We start from the raw sequence: 16,071 nt of genomic DNA, 5'->3' as shown, positions 1-16,071 counted from the left end.
CCGTAAGCACACATGATTGTGCGTGCTGCTGGTCCACTAATAGTACTAAACTTTAACAGTTAATTTTACTCATTTTCATTAATTACTAGTTTCTATGTAACTGTTTTTATATTGTTTTACTTTTCTTTTTTATTCAAAATTAATTAATTAATTAATTTATTTTATTTTATTTTATACATTTTTTTAAAAAGGAGCTTATCTTCACCATACCTAGTTGTCCAAATTAGGCATAATAATGTGTTAATTCCACGACTGTATATATCGGTATCGGTTGATATCGGTATCGGTAATTAAGAGTTGGACAATATTGGATATCGGATATCGGCAAAAAAAAGCCATTATCGGACATCCCTAGTTATTTATTTACCAAATGTGCAAAATCTTCCACCAAAATTATTTTTCTTAGTGGAAGATTTGATGTGAAGTAATGGGAACCTTGGATAGGTCAATAATTCATAATAACATTGATTTTGATTCATTATTATGTTTTGAGCAATGACAGTTTGAAAGAAAAAAACCCCAGCTTTGTTTTAATTAGTCAACATTGCAACTTTTTCTAAATTACATTTCACCTTTAAGCTTTTTTATTTCACTTTTGTTATGTTTTTGTTTTTAGGGACCGATGTCCCTTTGGGACCGAGGACCCTATTGTATTTCTAGCGTTTTATTATTATACCGCCGCCTCTTTGAGCTGTAATTTGACCCCCTTAACATGCTTCAAAACTCACCAAATTGGACACACACATCAGGACTGGCGAAAATTGCGATCTAATCGAAAAACCAAACCCCAAAACTCAAAATTGCGCTCTGGCGCCCCCTAGGAAGAAAACAGACAAAACAGCCTCTAACTCCCAGTAGGAATGTCGTAGAGACATGAAACAAAAACCTCTATGTCGGTCTCACTTAGACCTAGATTGAATGACAACCCCCAGCGAAAATCAACAGGAAGTTTGCAATTCCCCCTTCAAAACAAAAGTTGAGTAAAAGCAGTCACCTTTTTTCAAACATTATCTCCTCTGAGTGCGTTTGTCGTTTCGGCTTCAAATTAGCACAGGAGAGAGATTGAACCCTTCTGATTAAAAGTTGATGAAAGAGTTTTAATTACTGCTCCGGTTTGGATTTTATGAGCCCTCAAAGTCGGTCCCGTACATCGCTGCTTGCAGCTTTAATTTTAAAATTATTTTTAGAATGTGCCGTGGGCCTTTAAAACGTTAGCTGTGGGCCGCAAATGGCCCACTTTTGACACCCCTGCTATAGATAATAAAACATAAAATGTGATAAATCTATGGATAAAAAGCAGAGCTTGGCGACGCATGCACGTTTATCATAACTCTCTCTCTCTCTCTCGGTCTCTGCCCCTCCCTCACCAATGCTGCTGCACACACAATTTGTTTTGTTTTTAACCCCTTCTTAGCCCTGAACGTACATTGAAAATACACGCAACCCTAACTCAAAATGCCGGACACTTGAGGCGTTTAAGAAACTCCGCCCTGACAGCTCCGCAAAAGAGGACATGTCCGGTGGAAAGAGGACGTGTGGTCAGTCTATCCTAGCCCGTTAGCTGCTAGCATGCCGAGTGTTGTGCATTGTTTACACAACGTGCGTTACGCTACTTAATATGTCCGAGTGGAAACTAGTTCGGTACACCTCCGAACCGAACCGGAACCTCCGTACCGAAACGGTTCAATACAAATACACGTACCGTTACACCCCTAGCATTTTTATATCACTTGATATTTGAACCTCTTTTTTTTTTTTAGTTTAAGATCTTTTTCTTTGTCACAAATGTTGCATGCGACGCGTGCCATCGACTGAGAGAGGTGTGTATGGAGCTAAATTACCATGGGGCCCAAAGTTTTTACGTACTTGGAGAAAATAAACTCAACAAAATCAAGGTTTTATGTTGGAATTTAGAGAAATTCTGAATTGGGGCGGTATAGCTCGGGTTGGTCGAGTGGCCGTGCCAGCAACTTGAGGGTTCCGGGTTCGATCCCTGCTTCTGCCGTCGTGTCCTTGGGCAAGACACTTTACCCACCTGTTCCCAGTGCCACCCACACTGGTTTAAATGGAACTTAGATATTGGGTTTCACTATGTAAAGCGCTTAGAGTCACTAGAGAAAAGCGCTATATAAATATAATTCACTTCACTTCTAAGTTAAAATAAGTGCACACAATTTTTTTCAGGTTGACTATAATTATGATTCACTCTGGCAACTATTTGGAATGATTTGAATGTCTACATATTTTGATATTGGAGCTTCTTTCATTTCAAATTAAAATAGTATTTTTTACAGTTGAAGTTTTTGGGCCTGAATTTCACGTGAGGGGCGGGAATATGAAGCTCAATTACTGTAGAAAGTAAAAGGTTTCTCTCCTCACATAGTTTTGTCCACCTTGCTGCTCGAGATCGAAACCGAAAGCCGACTTGGCGTACACGTGCTGAGCACACCCACATTCTTGTCCACGCTCCCCTCTCCGCACCTCAGGGGCGTGTCTCGGGGTTAGGGTTAGGGTTTCGCACACTCTTGGCATTCTCTCCATGAGCTTCAAGGGGTAGTCACCTGAAATGGTTTTCACTTCACAGGTGCGCTTGACGCTCATGGAGAGAATGCCAAGAGTGTGCAAAGCAGTAATCAGAGCAAAAGGTGGCTATTTTGAAGAAACTAGAATATAAAACATGTTTTCAGTTATTTCACCTTTTTTTGTTAAGTACATAACTCCACATGTGTTCATTCATAGTTTTGATGTGACAATCTACAATGTAAATAGTCATGAAAATAAAGATTGAATGAGAAGGTGTGTCCAAACTTTTGGCCTGTACTGTACTTTTTAACAAATATTCATCTACTTTAGGTAATTACGGTCTCAAATTGCAGTTTTAATATTCCCATGTCCGATCACATTTTACCACTGTGTTACACGGGGGGTATGCAGGACTACAGATTTTGGTATCGATCTGATATCAAATAAATACAGGCCCAGTATCGCCAATACCAATACTTTTTTACTTGGATGTTTGTAGGGATCTAACGAGATCAAAATCTCACGATATTAAGGCCACGGTATGACACTATTGTGGTATATAGTACAGGCCAAAAACGCATTGAATGAGAAGGTGTGTCCAAACTTTTGGCCTGTACTATATATATATATATATATATATATATATATATATATATATATATATATATATATATATATATATATATATATATATATATATATATATATATATATATATATATATATATATATATATATATATATATACTTGTGATTTAGGGCTATATAAATAAACATTGATTGATTGATTGATTTTATATGTATATATATATATATATATATATATATATATATATATATATATATATATATATATATATATATATATATATATATATATATATATATATATATATATATATATTTAGGGCTGCAACTAATGATTAATTTGATAATCGATTAATCTGTCGATTGTTACTTCGATTAATCGATTAATAATCGGATAAAAGAGACAAACTACATTTCTATCCTTTCCAGTATTTTATTGGAAAAAAAAACCAGCATACTGGCACCATACTTATTTTGATTATTGTTTTTCAGCTGTTTGTACATGTTGCAGTTTATAAATAAAGGTTTATAAAAAAATAAAAAATAAAATAAAATAAAATAAATAAATAAAAAATTTGCCTCTGCGCATGCGCATAGCATAGATCCAACGAATCGATGACTAAATTAATTGCCAACTATTTTTATAATCGATTTTAATCGATTAGTTATTGCAGCCCTAATATATATATATATATATATTATATATATATATATATATATATATATATATATATATATATATATATATATATATATATATATATATATCTGAGATAGGCTCCAGCATCCCCCGCGACCCCAAAAGGGACAAACCGTAGAAAATGTATATATATATATATATATATATATATATATATATATATATATATATATATATAATATATATATATATATATATATATATATATATATATATATATATATATATATATAACCTTCTACCTTCCTAGTCACGTCCGTTGTGTCCTTGGGCAAGACACTTCACCCTTTGCCTCTGATGGCTGCTGGTTAGCGCCTTGCATGGCAGCTCCCGCCATCAGTGTGTGAATGCGTGTGTGAATGGGTAAATGTGGAAACACTGTCAAGCGCTTTGAGTACCTTGAAGGTAGAAAAGCGCTATACAAGTATAACCCATTTATCATTTATTATCATTTATATATATATATATATATATATATATATATATATATATATATATATATATATATATATATATATATATATATATATATATATATATATATATATATATATATGTGTGTGTACTTACTTACAGTATATACATAAACACTTATCCATACATATATACACATACATACATACATACATACAAATATACAGTACACATATATACATATTACTGTATATTAAATTAAGTGAATATATAATAAATAATAACTATAACAAGATATTAAAAGTATGTGAAAGTTCGATTCCTGCTTTGTTTACTTCCGCGACGACCTCCTTAAAGTTCTGTAACCAATCAGAAATGTCAAGCAGCTAAAATGTGCCAAACGTGGATTAGTGTGGCGAGAGTCTTCTGCCTTTTTCCCATCATGCATTGCAGGGGATTTAAAAGGGTGTCATCTTGAATGATGTATTGCGACCGGACGTTTCTTTATGACATCCTCAACACTCTGTGAGCAGGTGTGTGACCATGTGTGTTGACTTGTTCTGTTAGTTTATGTGCGCCATGACTCATGAGGGGTTCAAGTTCTTTGGAAATATTATGAGAGATAATAGTGCTGAGGCGTGGACAGTTCAAAGTACAATACATGGTCATGAACCTGAATTACTCATGTTGTCTACTTAATGGCGACAACATTGTAGCAATTATACTGTCAGATACCTAAAACTAGGATGGAGGCTCTCCGAGGGACACATTCCCTATTAAACTCTTGCTTGTTTTTATTTCTTGTTTTATCCTTTTTTATTTATTTATTACATTTGAGTATTTTAGGTGATGTATTCTGCACTTCTTTGAAGGTTTATTGTACAATACATCAACTGAAACTGAAGTGACGTCTGGCGGGCCTGACTGAACACGCCCGCGGGCTGTAGTTTGGCCTGCTTGACGCGCTTGTCTATTGTGTCACGTGACGTGGGTTCAATTTTCCACAAGGTCAATATTATTTAATGTCAGCAATTGCCTTCCAAGAAGAGTCACTCCATACTTGGTGGTGGTACGCCACTATAGCTACTGGGCTAGACTGAAGGTTTTATGGGTGCCACCCCTGCAGAACTAGGTGACCCTCCTGGACCACCCCTGAAAAGTCTGGACACGCCTCTGCTGCACCATCCTGACAGATTTAAAACTACAGCTAATTACGCGTGTGTGTGTGTGTGTTCTTGTATTTCTAGCCTTCTTGAGACATGAAGAAGGAAAAGCATCTTCCATATGAGGAGGTGTGAACAAGTGATGACATAAATCATGGTCCCAATAACATTGCATCTAATAGAGAATGTCTCATTTGCACCCCCTGCTGGTGACATCTATCAAAATGAGGGTGGTCCCAAAAAGGAGGGATTTTTCAAATTTACTAAAAGTGGTCCCCCTCTGGTCAACATATGAAATAACAAGTGTGTGTAAAAATTTGAAGTGCTCCCCCTCTGGCCAACATATGTAATAACAAGTGTGTGTAAGAAATTTAAATGCGCCCCCTTTGGCCAAAATTAATTAGAAAAATAAAATAAATATGTATATAAAGACATACTGTAATAACAAAGTAAATAATGAAGATTACAAATCAATTACAAACAAAAAATTCACTAAAAGCAGTCTTTTCTCACAATGTGTCGACTTTTGTCTTGTAAAATTGGGAACAATTTGTCATATTCTTTCTGTAATATTGCAATATTTTCTCATAAGATTATTACTTTTTAATGCAAAATGGCAACATATGTCATATAAAATTCTGACTTTTATCATAATATTGCCTATTTTTTTGTTGTTCTTGTAAAATAGTGACATTTTTGGAGTAAAATTATGACTTTTGTCATCGTTTTGCCAAGTAAAATTCTGATTGTTATCATAATATTTATTCTTATAAAATTGTGACTTTTGTCGAATAAAATTGCGACTTTTTTCATAAAATTGCCAAAATGTTAAGCTTTTTCTTGTAGAATTGCGACTGTTATTGAGTAAAAGTCCAACTTTTATCATAATATTTACATTTTAATGCAAAATGGCAACATATGTCATGTAAAATTCTGACTTTTATCACAACATTGCCAATTTTTTAGTTCTTGTAAAATAGTGACATTTTTGGAGTAAAATTATGACTTTTGTCACCGTTTCGCCAAGTAAAATTCAGATTGTTATCATAATATTTATTCTTATAAAATTGTGACTTTTGTCGAATGAAATTGAGACTTCTTTCATAAAATTGCCAAAATGTTTAAGCTTTTTTTTGTAGAATTGCGACTGTTATTGAGTAAAAGTCCAACTTTTATCATAATATTTACTTTTTAATGCAAAATGGCAACATACTGTATGTCATAAAATTCTGACTTTTATCACAATATTGCCAAATTTTTTGTTGTTCTTGTAAAATAGTGACATTTTTGGAGTAAAATTATGACTTTTGTCATCGTTTTGCCAAGTAAAATTCCGATTGTTATAATATTTGTTCTTATAAAATTGTGACTTTTGTCAAGTAATATTGCAACATTTTTCATAAAATTGCCAAAATTTTAAGCTTTTTCTTGTAGAATTGCGACTGTTATTGAGTAAAAGTCCAACTTTTATCATAATATTTACTTTTTAATGCAAAATGGCAACATATGTCATATAAAATTCTGACTTTTATCACAACATTGCCAATTTTTTAGTTGTTCTTGTAAAATACTGACATTTTTGGAGTAAAATTATGACTTTTGTCACCGTTTTGCCAAGTAAAATTCAGATTGTTATACAATTTGTTCTTATAAAATTGTGACTTTTGTCAAGTAAAATTGCAACTTTTTCCATAAAATTGCCAAAATTTTAAGCTTTTTCTTGTAGAATTGCGACTGTTATTGAGTAAAAGTCCAACTTTTATCATAATATTTACTTTTTAATGCAAAATGGCAACATATGTCATGTAAAATTCTGACTTTTATCACAACATTGCCAATTTTTTAGTTGTTCTTGTAAAATAGTGACATTTTTGGAGTAAAATTATGACTTTTGTCACCGTTTCGCCAAGTAAAATTCCGATTGTTATCATAATATTTATTCTTATAAAATTGTGACTTTTGTCGAATGAAATTGCGACTTCTTTCATAAAATTGCCAAAATGTTAAGCTTTTTCTTGTAGAATTGCGACTGTTATTGAGTAAAAGTACAACTTTTATCATAATATTTACTTTTTAATGCAAAATGGCAACATATGTCATACAAAATTCTGACTTTTATCACAATATTGCCAATTTTTTTGTTGTTCTTGTAAAATAGTGACATTTTTGGAGTAAAATTATGACTTTTGTCATCGTTTTGCCAAGTAAAATTCAGATTGTTATCATAATATTTATTCTTGTAAAATTGTGACTTTTGTCAAGTAAAATTGAGACTTTTTTCATAAAATTGCCACAATTTTAAGCTTTTTCTTGTAGAATTGCGACTGTTATTGAGTAAAAGTCCAACTTTTATCATAATATTTACTTTTTAATGCAAAATGGCAACATATGTCATAAAATTCTGACTTTTATCACAATATTGCCAATTTTATTGTTGTTCTTGTAAAATAGTGACATTTTTGGAGTAAAATTATGACTTTTGCCATCGTTTTGCCAAGTAAAATTCAGATTGTTATATTTATTCTTAGAAAATTGTGACTTTTGTCAAATAAAATTGCGACTTTTTTCATAAAATTGCCAAAATTTTAAGCTTTTTCTTGTAGAATTGCGACTGTTATTGAGTAAAAGTCTGACTTTTATCATAATATTTACTTTTTAATGCAACATGGCAACATATGTCATATACAATTCTGACTTTTATCACAACTTTGCCAATTTTTTTGTTGTTCTTGTAAAATAGTGACATTTTTGGAGTAAAATTATGACTTTTGTCATCGTTTTGCCAAGTAAAATTCAGATTGTTATCATAATATTTATTGTTGTAAAATTGTGACTTTTGTCAAGTAAAATTGAGACTTTTTTTCATAAAATTGCCACAATTTTAAGCTTTTTTTTGTAGAATTGCGACTGTTATTGAGTAAAAGTCCGACTTTTATCATAATATTTACTTTTTAATGCAAAATGGCGACAATATGTCATATAAAATTCTGACTTTTATCACAATATTGCCAATTTTTTTGTTGTTCTTGTAAAATAGTGACATTTTTGGAGTAAAATTATGACTTTTGTCACCGTTTTGCCAAGTAAAATTCCGATTGTTATCATAATATTTATTATTATAAAATTGTGACTTTTGTCAAGTAAAATTGCAACTTTTTTTATAAAATTGCCACAATTTAAGCTTTTTTTTGTAGAATTGCGACTGTTATTGAGTAAAAGTCCAACTATTTCCATAATATTTACTTTTTAATGCAAAATGGCAACATATGTCATATAAAATTCTGACTTTTAACACAATATTGCCAATTTTTTTGTTGTTCTTGTAAAATAGTGACATTTTTGGAGTAAAATTATGACTTTTGTAATCGTTTTGCCAAGTAAAATTCAGATTGTTATCATAATATTTATTCTTAGAAAATTGTGACTTTTGTCAAGTAAAATTGCGACTTTTTTCATAAAATTGCCACAATTTTAAGCTTTTTCTTGTAGAATTGCGACTGTTATTGAGTAAAAGTCTGACTTTTATCATAATATTTACTTTTTAATGCAAAATGGCAACATATGTCATAAAAATTATGACTTTTATCACAACATTGCCAATTTTTTTGTTGTTCTTGTAAAATAGTGACATTTTTGGAGTAAAATTATGACTTTTGTCATCGTTTTGCCAAGTAAAATTCAGATTGTTATCATAATATTTATTCTTAGAAAATTGTGACTTTTGTCAAGTAAAATTGCGACTTTTTTCATAAAATTGCCAAAATTTTAAGCTTTTTCTTGTAGAATTGCGACTGTTATTGAGTAAAAGTCCGACTTTTATCATAATATTTACTTTTTAATGCAAAATGGCAACATATGTCGTATACAATTCTGACTTTTATCACAACTTTGCCAATTTTTTTGTTGTTCTTGTAAAATAGTGACATTTTTGGAGTAAAATTATGACTTTTGTCATCGTTTTGCCAAGTAAAATTCAGATTGTTATCATAATATTTATTCTTAGAAAATTGTGACTTTTGTCAAGTAAAATTGCGACTTTTTTCATAAAATTGCCAAAATTTTAAGCTTTTTCTTGTAGAATTGCGACTGTTATTGAGTAAAAGTCCGACTTTTATCATAATATTTACTTTTTAATGCAAAATGGCAACATATGTCGTATACAATTCTGACTTTTATCACAACTTTGCCAATTTTTTTGTTGTTCTTGTAAAATAGTGACATTTTTGGAGTAAAATTATGACTTTTGTCATCGTTTTGCCAAGTAAAATTCAGATTGTTATCATAATATTTATTGTTGTAAAATTGTGACTTTTGTCAAGTAAAATTGAGACTTTTTTTCATAAAATTGCCACAATTTTAAGCTTTTTTTTGTAGAATTGCGACTGTTATTGAGTAAAAGTACAACTTTTAACTCATATCCATATTTATGTGTTACTTCTTTCTAAACTCCTATAGTCATATAAAGAATAGCTAGTATTCTTCCTTTTTTTGAGTCTCATAGTAAGGTGTCGGCCTTCTAGATTGGAATGTGTCAGAGTAGAGATAACTCGGAGTAGTCTAAACAAAGGGAGTGGGGGCGAGGGACAGAGGGAAGATCACGGGACTTCTGGGGGTTTGAGGGGAGACCGATCTGGACCGGGTTGGGAAACACTGGTGTGCTAGATTGGTCTCACGTTTGTCCTCTAAGCTTGAAGAATAAACCACAAAATACCAATTTCTGCCTGGTGATTGAATATAAACATCAGCTTATGTGCCATAAGAGAATTTGGGAGAGACTAGCAATTTAAATTCCCCATTGGAGGAATGCTGGTCAACGCAACAATACACATCTTTATATATCTAGAAAGGGTGGTCCTAAAGAGGGAGGCATTTTTCGGAGGCCACAAGAATGTACAAATTACAAGAATGTGTGTGTGTGTGGAAATAAAGAGTGAGATCATTGTTTTCGTGTCTTCAGGCAAAAGCAAGATCAAAGCGAGCTACTTCTAAGACGTCGGAGGGATAATATTCCTCTCACGCTAAAAACGTCCTCCATGTTTTCAACAATATGAGATGTCATTGAGTAGTGGCATACTCACGCTGCTTGAAGGCGTCTTTGCTGAAGAGCAAGACCGGGTCGATGTTCCTCTCCATCTTGTGCAGTCCCGGCGTGCACGTGTGCGGCCCCGTCCAGAAGACGCGCCCCTGGCAGAAGCGCCGGCCGTAGACGCCCTGCGTCGTGGAGCTGAGCGCCACGCCTTTCTCCATGAAGGGCAGCAGGGCGCGCAGCGCCCGCAGCTGCTCGCTGGCCAGCAGCGAGCACGGAGGCTCCGGCAGGTGGATGCGTGGGAAGCGGCTGTCGGGGGCCGCCGTGGGGGGGACCGGCGAGGGCGGTGCGTAGAGGATGCGGACGTTGTCGCCGTGGATCTGGCGGGTGAGCACTTCCTGGCCCAAATAGTAGACGGTCACGTGCAAGGAGTCCCGACCTGAAGGACGCCAACATAAGGATGCAGATTTATGCCAATAATAAACACTCATAGAGTCTTTACCTTCCCGAAAAGGCGGGACACTCTCCTCAATCCGGACATCCAATTGGATCTCACTGAGGCCTGCGGGGACAAGAGAAGTGTCAGAATAATTGTATCCAAGTTATCACAAAACTTTGTGTTTCCATGAGTTCCCGGCGAGAAGACAAAAGCTGTCTTTGATCCTACCAAGCAGAAGGCTTGTAAAACTCCACTGTGTAGGATGGGAAGCAACAGGAAGGTGTTCTGTTTCTTTCATGTATTGTAATCAACAGAAAGATATTGTCTTGACCCGAGATCTACAAAGCGAAGAGGAAGCAGGACCAGACTCCCCTCCAGGCGACCTCTTCTTTGAACTGTTTTAATCAAAGGCGATGGCTGTTTACGACCCCCGCCCCTTAGAAACAGCTGTTGCCATGTAATCAGGGAAAGTCCAAATAAAAGAGGAGGCGTACAATCTTTCACCAAAGAGTGGTGAGACTGGCAGGACCAGACTCCCCTCCAGGCGACCTCTTCTTTGAACTGTTTTAATCAAAGGCGATGGCTGTTTACGACCCCCGTCCCTTAGAAACAGCTGTTGCCATGTAATCAGGGAAAGTCCAAATAAAAGAGGAGGCGTACAATCTTTCACCAAAGAGTGGTGAGACTGGCAGGACCAGACTCCCCTCCAGGCGACCTCTTCTTTGAACTGTTTTAATCAAAGGCGATGGCTGTTTACGACCCCCGTCCCTTAGAAACAGCTGTTGCCATGTAATCAGGGAAAGTCCAAATAAAAGAGGAGGCGTACAATCTTTCACCAGAGCGTGGTGAGACTGGACAAAGAGTACAGCCCAGACGTCTCTCCTCAATTGAGCCAATTTGAATTCTGTCTGTTTATTCTTTGCTTCTTGTCTTGTTTAATAGATGTCATCAGTGTTTGAACCTGACATGAAGCCTGCTGGCCCCACTATGGACTGGACTCTCACTATTATGTTAGATCCACTATGGACTGGACTTTTACAATATTATGTCAGACCCTCTTGACATCCATTGCTTTCGGTCTCCCCTAGAGGGGGGGGGGGTCACCCACATATGCGGTCCTCTCCAAGGTTTCTCATAGTCATTTACATCCACGTCCCACTGGGGTGAGTTTTTCCTTGCCCTTATGTGGGCTCTGTACCGAGGATGTTGTTGTGGCTCGTGCAGCCCTTTGAGACACTTGTGATTTAGAGGTATATAAATAAACATTGATTGATTGAAGTGGGCGGGGCTTCCTATTAAAATCAAATGTTTGTTTAAATGTCTCGAACTCACCGCCTTCCCGCGGTGCGCCGTCCTGCTGCGCCGCGTGGTCCGCCTGCGGGACACGGTCGCTCTCCATGGCGTCGACACCACCCTGACACACACAAGTGGACAGGTTGCCATGGTGACAGCGAGGACTCATTAGGTGAAGGAAAGCTAAAGTATTCCATTTTCTGTACCAGCTCAGTTTTGACATCCTCCGTCGTCCACTCCTGGACCCCAGACATGTCTTCACTGTCCGTCTCGCTGCTGCTCATCTTCCTGCTCTTCAACCTCTTGCTGCTTTTCTCTTGGCATTTCCTCTTTGGCTTCCGCATGTCTTCACACACACACACAAAGTATTGTATTATTATTTCACTACACTACATATACATTTAAATACAATACATACAAATACACTTAAATAGATTAATGAAATATACACTCTAGTAAATTATGAAAAATAATACATGAAATAATTGACTTATATCATAATTATACATTTATTGATTGTCAATTTCAACACACAGCACTTCGTTTTATATATACACTACCGTTCAAAAGTTTGGGGTCACATTGAAATGTCCTTATTTTTGAAGGAAAAGCACTGTACTTTTCAATGAAGATAACTTTAAACTAGTCTTAACTTTAAAGAAATACACTCTATACATTGCTAATGTGGTAAATGACTATTCTAGCTGCAAATGTCTGGTTTTTGGTGCAATATCTACATAGGTGTATAGAGGCCCATTTCCAGCAACTATCACTCCAGTGTTCTAATTAGGGATGTCCGGTTTTTTTATTATCTGTATCGTTTTTTTTTTGTTTTGTGTTTATTAAATCAACATAAAAAACACAAGTGCACCAACCCAAAAAACCTCCCTTCCCCCATTTCTTTCTGTTATCAATATTCTGGTTCCTACATTATATATCAATACAGTCTGCAAGGGATACAGTCCGTAAGCACACATGATTGTGGTGGTCCACTAATAGTACTAACCTTTAACAGTTAATTTTACTCATTTTCATTAATTACTAGTTTCTATGTAACTGTTTTTATATTGTTTTACTTTCTTTTTTATTCAAGAAAATGTTTTTAATTTAGTTATCTTATTTTTTATTTTTTTTTAAAAGTACCTTATCTTCACCATACCTGGTTGTCCAAATTAGGCATAATAATGTGTTAATTCCACGACTGCATATATCGGTTGACATCGGTATCGGTTGATATCGGTATCGGTAATTAAAGAGTTGGACAATATCGGAATATCGGATATCGGCAAAAAGCCATTATCGGACATCCCCAGTTCTAATGGTACAATGTGTTTGCTCATTGGCTCAGAAGGCTAATTGACGATTAGAAAACCCTTGTGCAATCATGTTCACACATCTGAAAACAGTTTAGCTCGTTACAGAAGCTACAAAACTGACCTTCCTTTGAGCAGATTGAGTTTCTGGAGCATCACATTTGTGGGGTCAATTAAACGCTCAAAATGGCCAGAAAAAGAGAACTTTCATCTGAAACTCGACAGTCTATTCTTGTTCTTAGAAATGAAGGCTATTCCACAAAATTGTTTGGGTGACCCCAAACTTTTGAACGGTAGTGTATATATACACAGTCATGATCAAAAGTGTACATACACTTGTAAAGAACATCATGTCATGGCTGTCTTGAGTCTCCAATCATTTCTACAACTCTTATTTTTTTGTGATAGAGTGATTGGAGCACATACTTGTTGGTCACAAAAAACATTCATGAAGTTTGCTTCTTTCATGAATTTATTATGGGTCTACTGAAAATGTGCTGGGTCAAAAGTATACATACAGCAATGTTAATATTTGCTTACATGTCCCTTGGCAAGTTTCACTGCAATAAGGCGCTTTTTGCTAGCCACCCACAAGCTTCTGCTTGAATTGTTGACCACTCCTCTTGACAAAATTGGTGCAGTTCAGCTAAATGTGTTGGTTTTCTGACATGGACTTGTTTCTTCAGCATTGTCCACACGTTTAAGTCAGGACTTTGGGAAGGCCATTCTAAAACCTTCATTCTAGCCTGATTTAGCCATTCCTTTACCACTTTTGACGTGTGTTTGGGGTCATTGTCCTGTTGGAACACCCAACTGCGCCTAAGACCCAACCTCCGGGCTGATGATTTTAGGTTGTCGTGAAGAATTTGGAGGTAATCCTCCGTTTTCATTGTCCCATTTACTCTCTGTAAAGCACCAGTTCCATTGGCAGCAAAACAGGCCCAGAGCATAATACTACCACCACCATGCTTGACGGTAGGGGTGGTGTTCCTGGGATTAAAGGCCTCACCTTTTCTCCTCCAAACCTATTGCTGGGTATTGTGGCAAAACAGCTCGAATTTTTGTTTCATCTGACCACAGAAGTTTCCTCCAGAAGGTCTTATCTTTGTCCATGTGATCAGCAGTAAACTTTAGACGAGCCTTAAGGTGTCGCTTCTGGAGCAAGGGCTTCCTTCTTGACTTCTTGACTGTGGACACTGACACCTGTGTTCCAGCAGCTTCCAATTCATTGCAGACCTGCTTTTTGGTGGTTCTCGGTTGACTCTTGATCATCCTGACTAGGACTGTGACTCTTTGGGTGTCCCACGATTCGATTCAATATCGATTCTTGGGGTCACGATTCCATTCAAAATCGATTTTTTTTTTCAATTCAACACGACTCTCGATTAAAAAACGATTTTTTTTTCCCGATTCAAAAGGATTCTCTATTCATTCAATACATAGATTTCAGCAGGATCTACCCCAGTCTGCTGACATGCAAGCAGAGTAGTAGATTTTTGTAAAAAAGCTTTTATAATTGTAAAGGACAATGTTTTATCAACTGATTGCAATAATGTAAATTTGTTTTAACTATTAAAGGAACCAAAAATATGACTTATTTTATCTTTGTGAAAATATTGGACACAGTGTGTTGTCAAGCTTATGAGATGCGATGCAAGTGTAAGCCACTGTGACACTATTGTTCTTTTATTTTTATAAATGTCTAATGATAATGTCAATGAGGGATTTTTAATCACTGCTATGTTGAAATTGTAACTAATATTGATACTGTTGTTGATAATATTCATTTTAGTTTCACTACTTTTGGTTTGTTCTGTGTGGTGTTTGTGTCTCCTCTCAATTGCTCTGTTTATTGCAGTTCTGAGTGTTGCTGGGTCGGGTTTGGAATTGGATTGCATTGTTATGGTATTGCTGTGTATGGTTTTGTTGGATTGATTAATTTAAAAATAAAAAATAAAATATATATATTTTTTTTAAAATAAAATGAATACAAAAATAAAATTGATTTTTTTAAAATGAGAATCGATTCTGAATCGCACAACGTGAGAATCGCGATTCGAATTCGAATTGATTTTTTCCCACACCCCTAATCCTGACCAATTTTCTCTCAGCAGCAGGTGATAGATTGTGTTTTCTTCCTGATCGTGGCAGTGACAAAACTGTGCCATGCACTACATACTTACGAACAATTGTCTGCACAGTTGCTGTTGGGACCTTAAGCTTCTTTGAAATGGCTCCAAGTGACTTTCCTGACTTGTTCAAGTCAATGATTTGTTTTTTCAGATCTGTGCTGAGTTCCTAATTTGATTTGATTGTAACTTTTCTACATCACCAAAATTGATCATGTATGTTGCTGTACGTATACTTTTGACCCAGCACATTTTCAGTAGACCCATAATAAATTCATAAAAGAAGCAAACTTCATGAAGGTTTTTTGGGACCAACAAGTATGTGCTCCAATCACTCTATCACAAAAAGAATAAGAGTTGTAGAAATGATTGGAAACTCAAAACAGCCATGACATGATGTTCTTTACAAGTGTATGTACACTTTTGACCACGACTGTATACGCACGCACACACATAAAATGGTATTGTACACACAAATATATG

At 35.4% G+C, this 16,071-nt stretch overlaps 1 protein-coding gene across 1 annotated transcript in view; it reads right to left on the bottom strand.

Annotated features, from left to right (window-relative positions):
* The window catches only part of irf9 (interferon regulatory factor 9), a 40,537-nt gene that overhangs the window by 6,676 nt on the left and 17,790 nt on the right, over positions 1–16,071 (bottom strand). The window contains exons 5-8 of the mRNA XM_062020704.1: positions 12,353–12,492; positions 12,186–12,267; positions 10,917–10,976; positions 10,467–10,853 (exon numbers count right to left, since the gene is read on the bottom strand). Of these exons, the coding sequence (XP_061876688.1) occupies positions 10,467–10,853; positions 10,917–10,976; positions 12,186–12,267; positions 12,353–12,492 (669 nt within the window). The remainder of the gene's footprint in view (positions 1–10,466; positions 10,854–10,916; positions 10,977–12,185; positions 12,268–12,352; positions 12,493–16,071) is intronic.

This window comes from Entelurus aequoreus, linkage group LG15 (genome assembly GCF_033978785.1).
Source record: "Entelurus aequoreus isolate RoL-2023_Sb linkage group LG15, RoL_Eaeq_v1.1, whole genome shotgun sequence".
Lineage (NCBI taxonomy): Eukaryota > Metazoa > Chordata > Actinopteri > Syngnathiformes > Syngnathidae > Entelurus > Entelurus aequoreus.
Note: the sequence above shows the minus strand (reverse complement) of the source record. Positions and strands in the feature narration are given on the sequence as shown.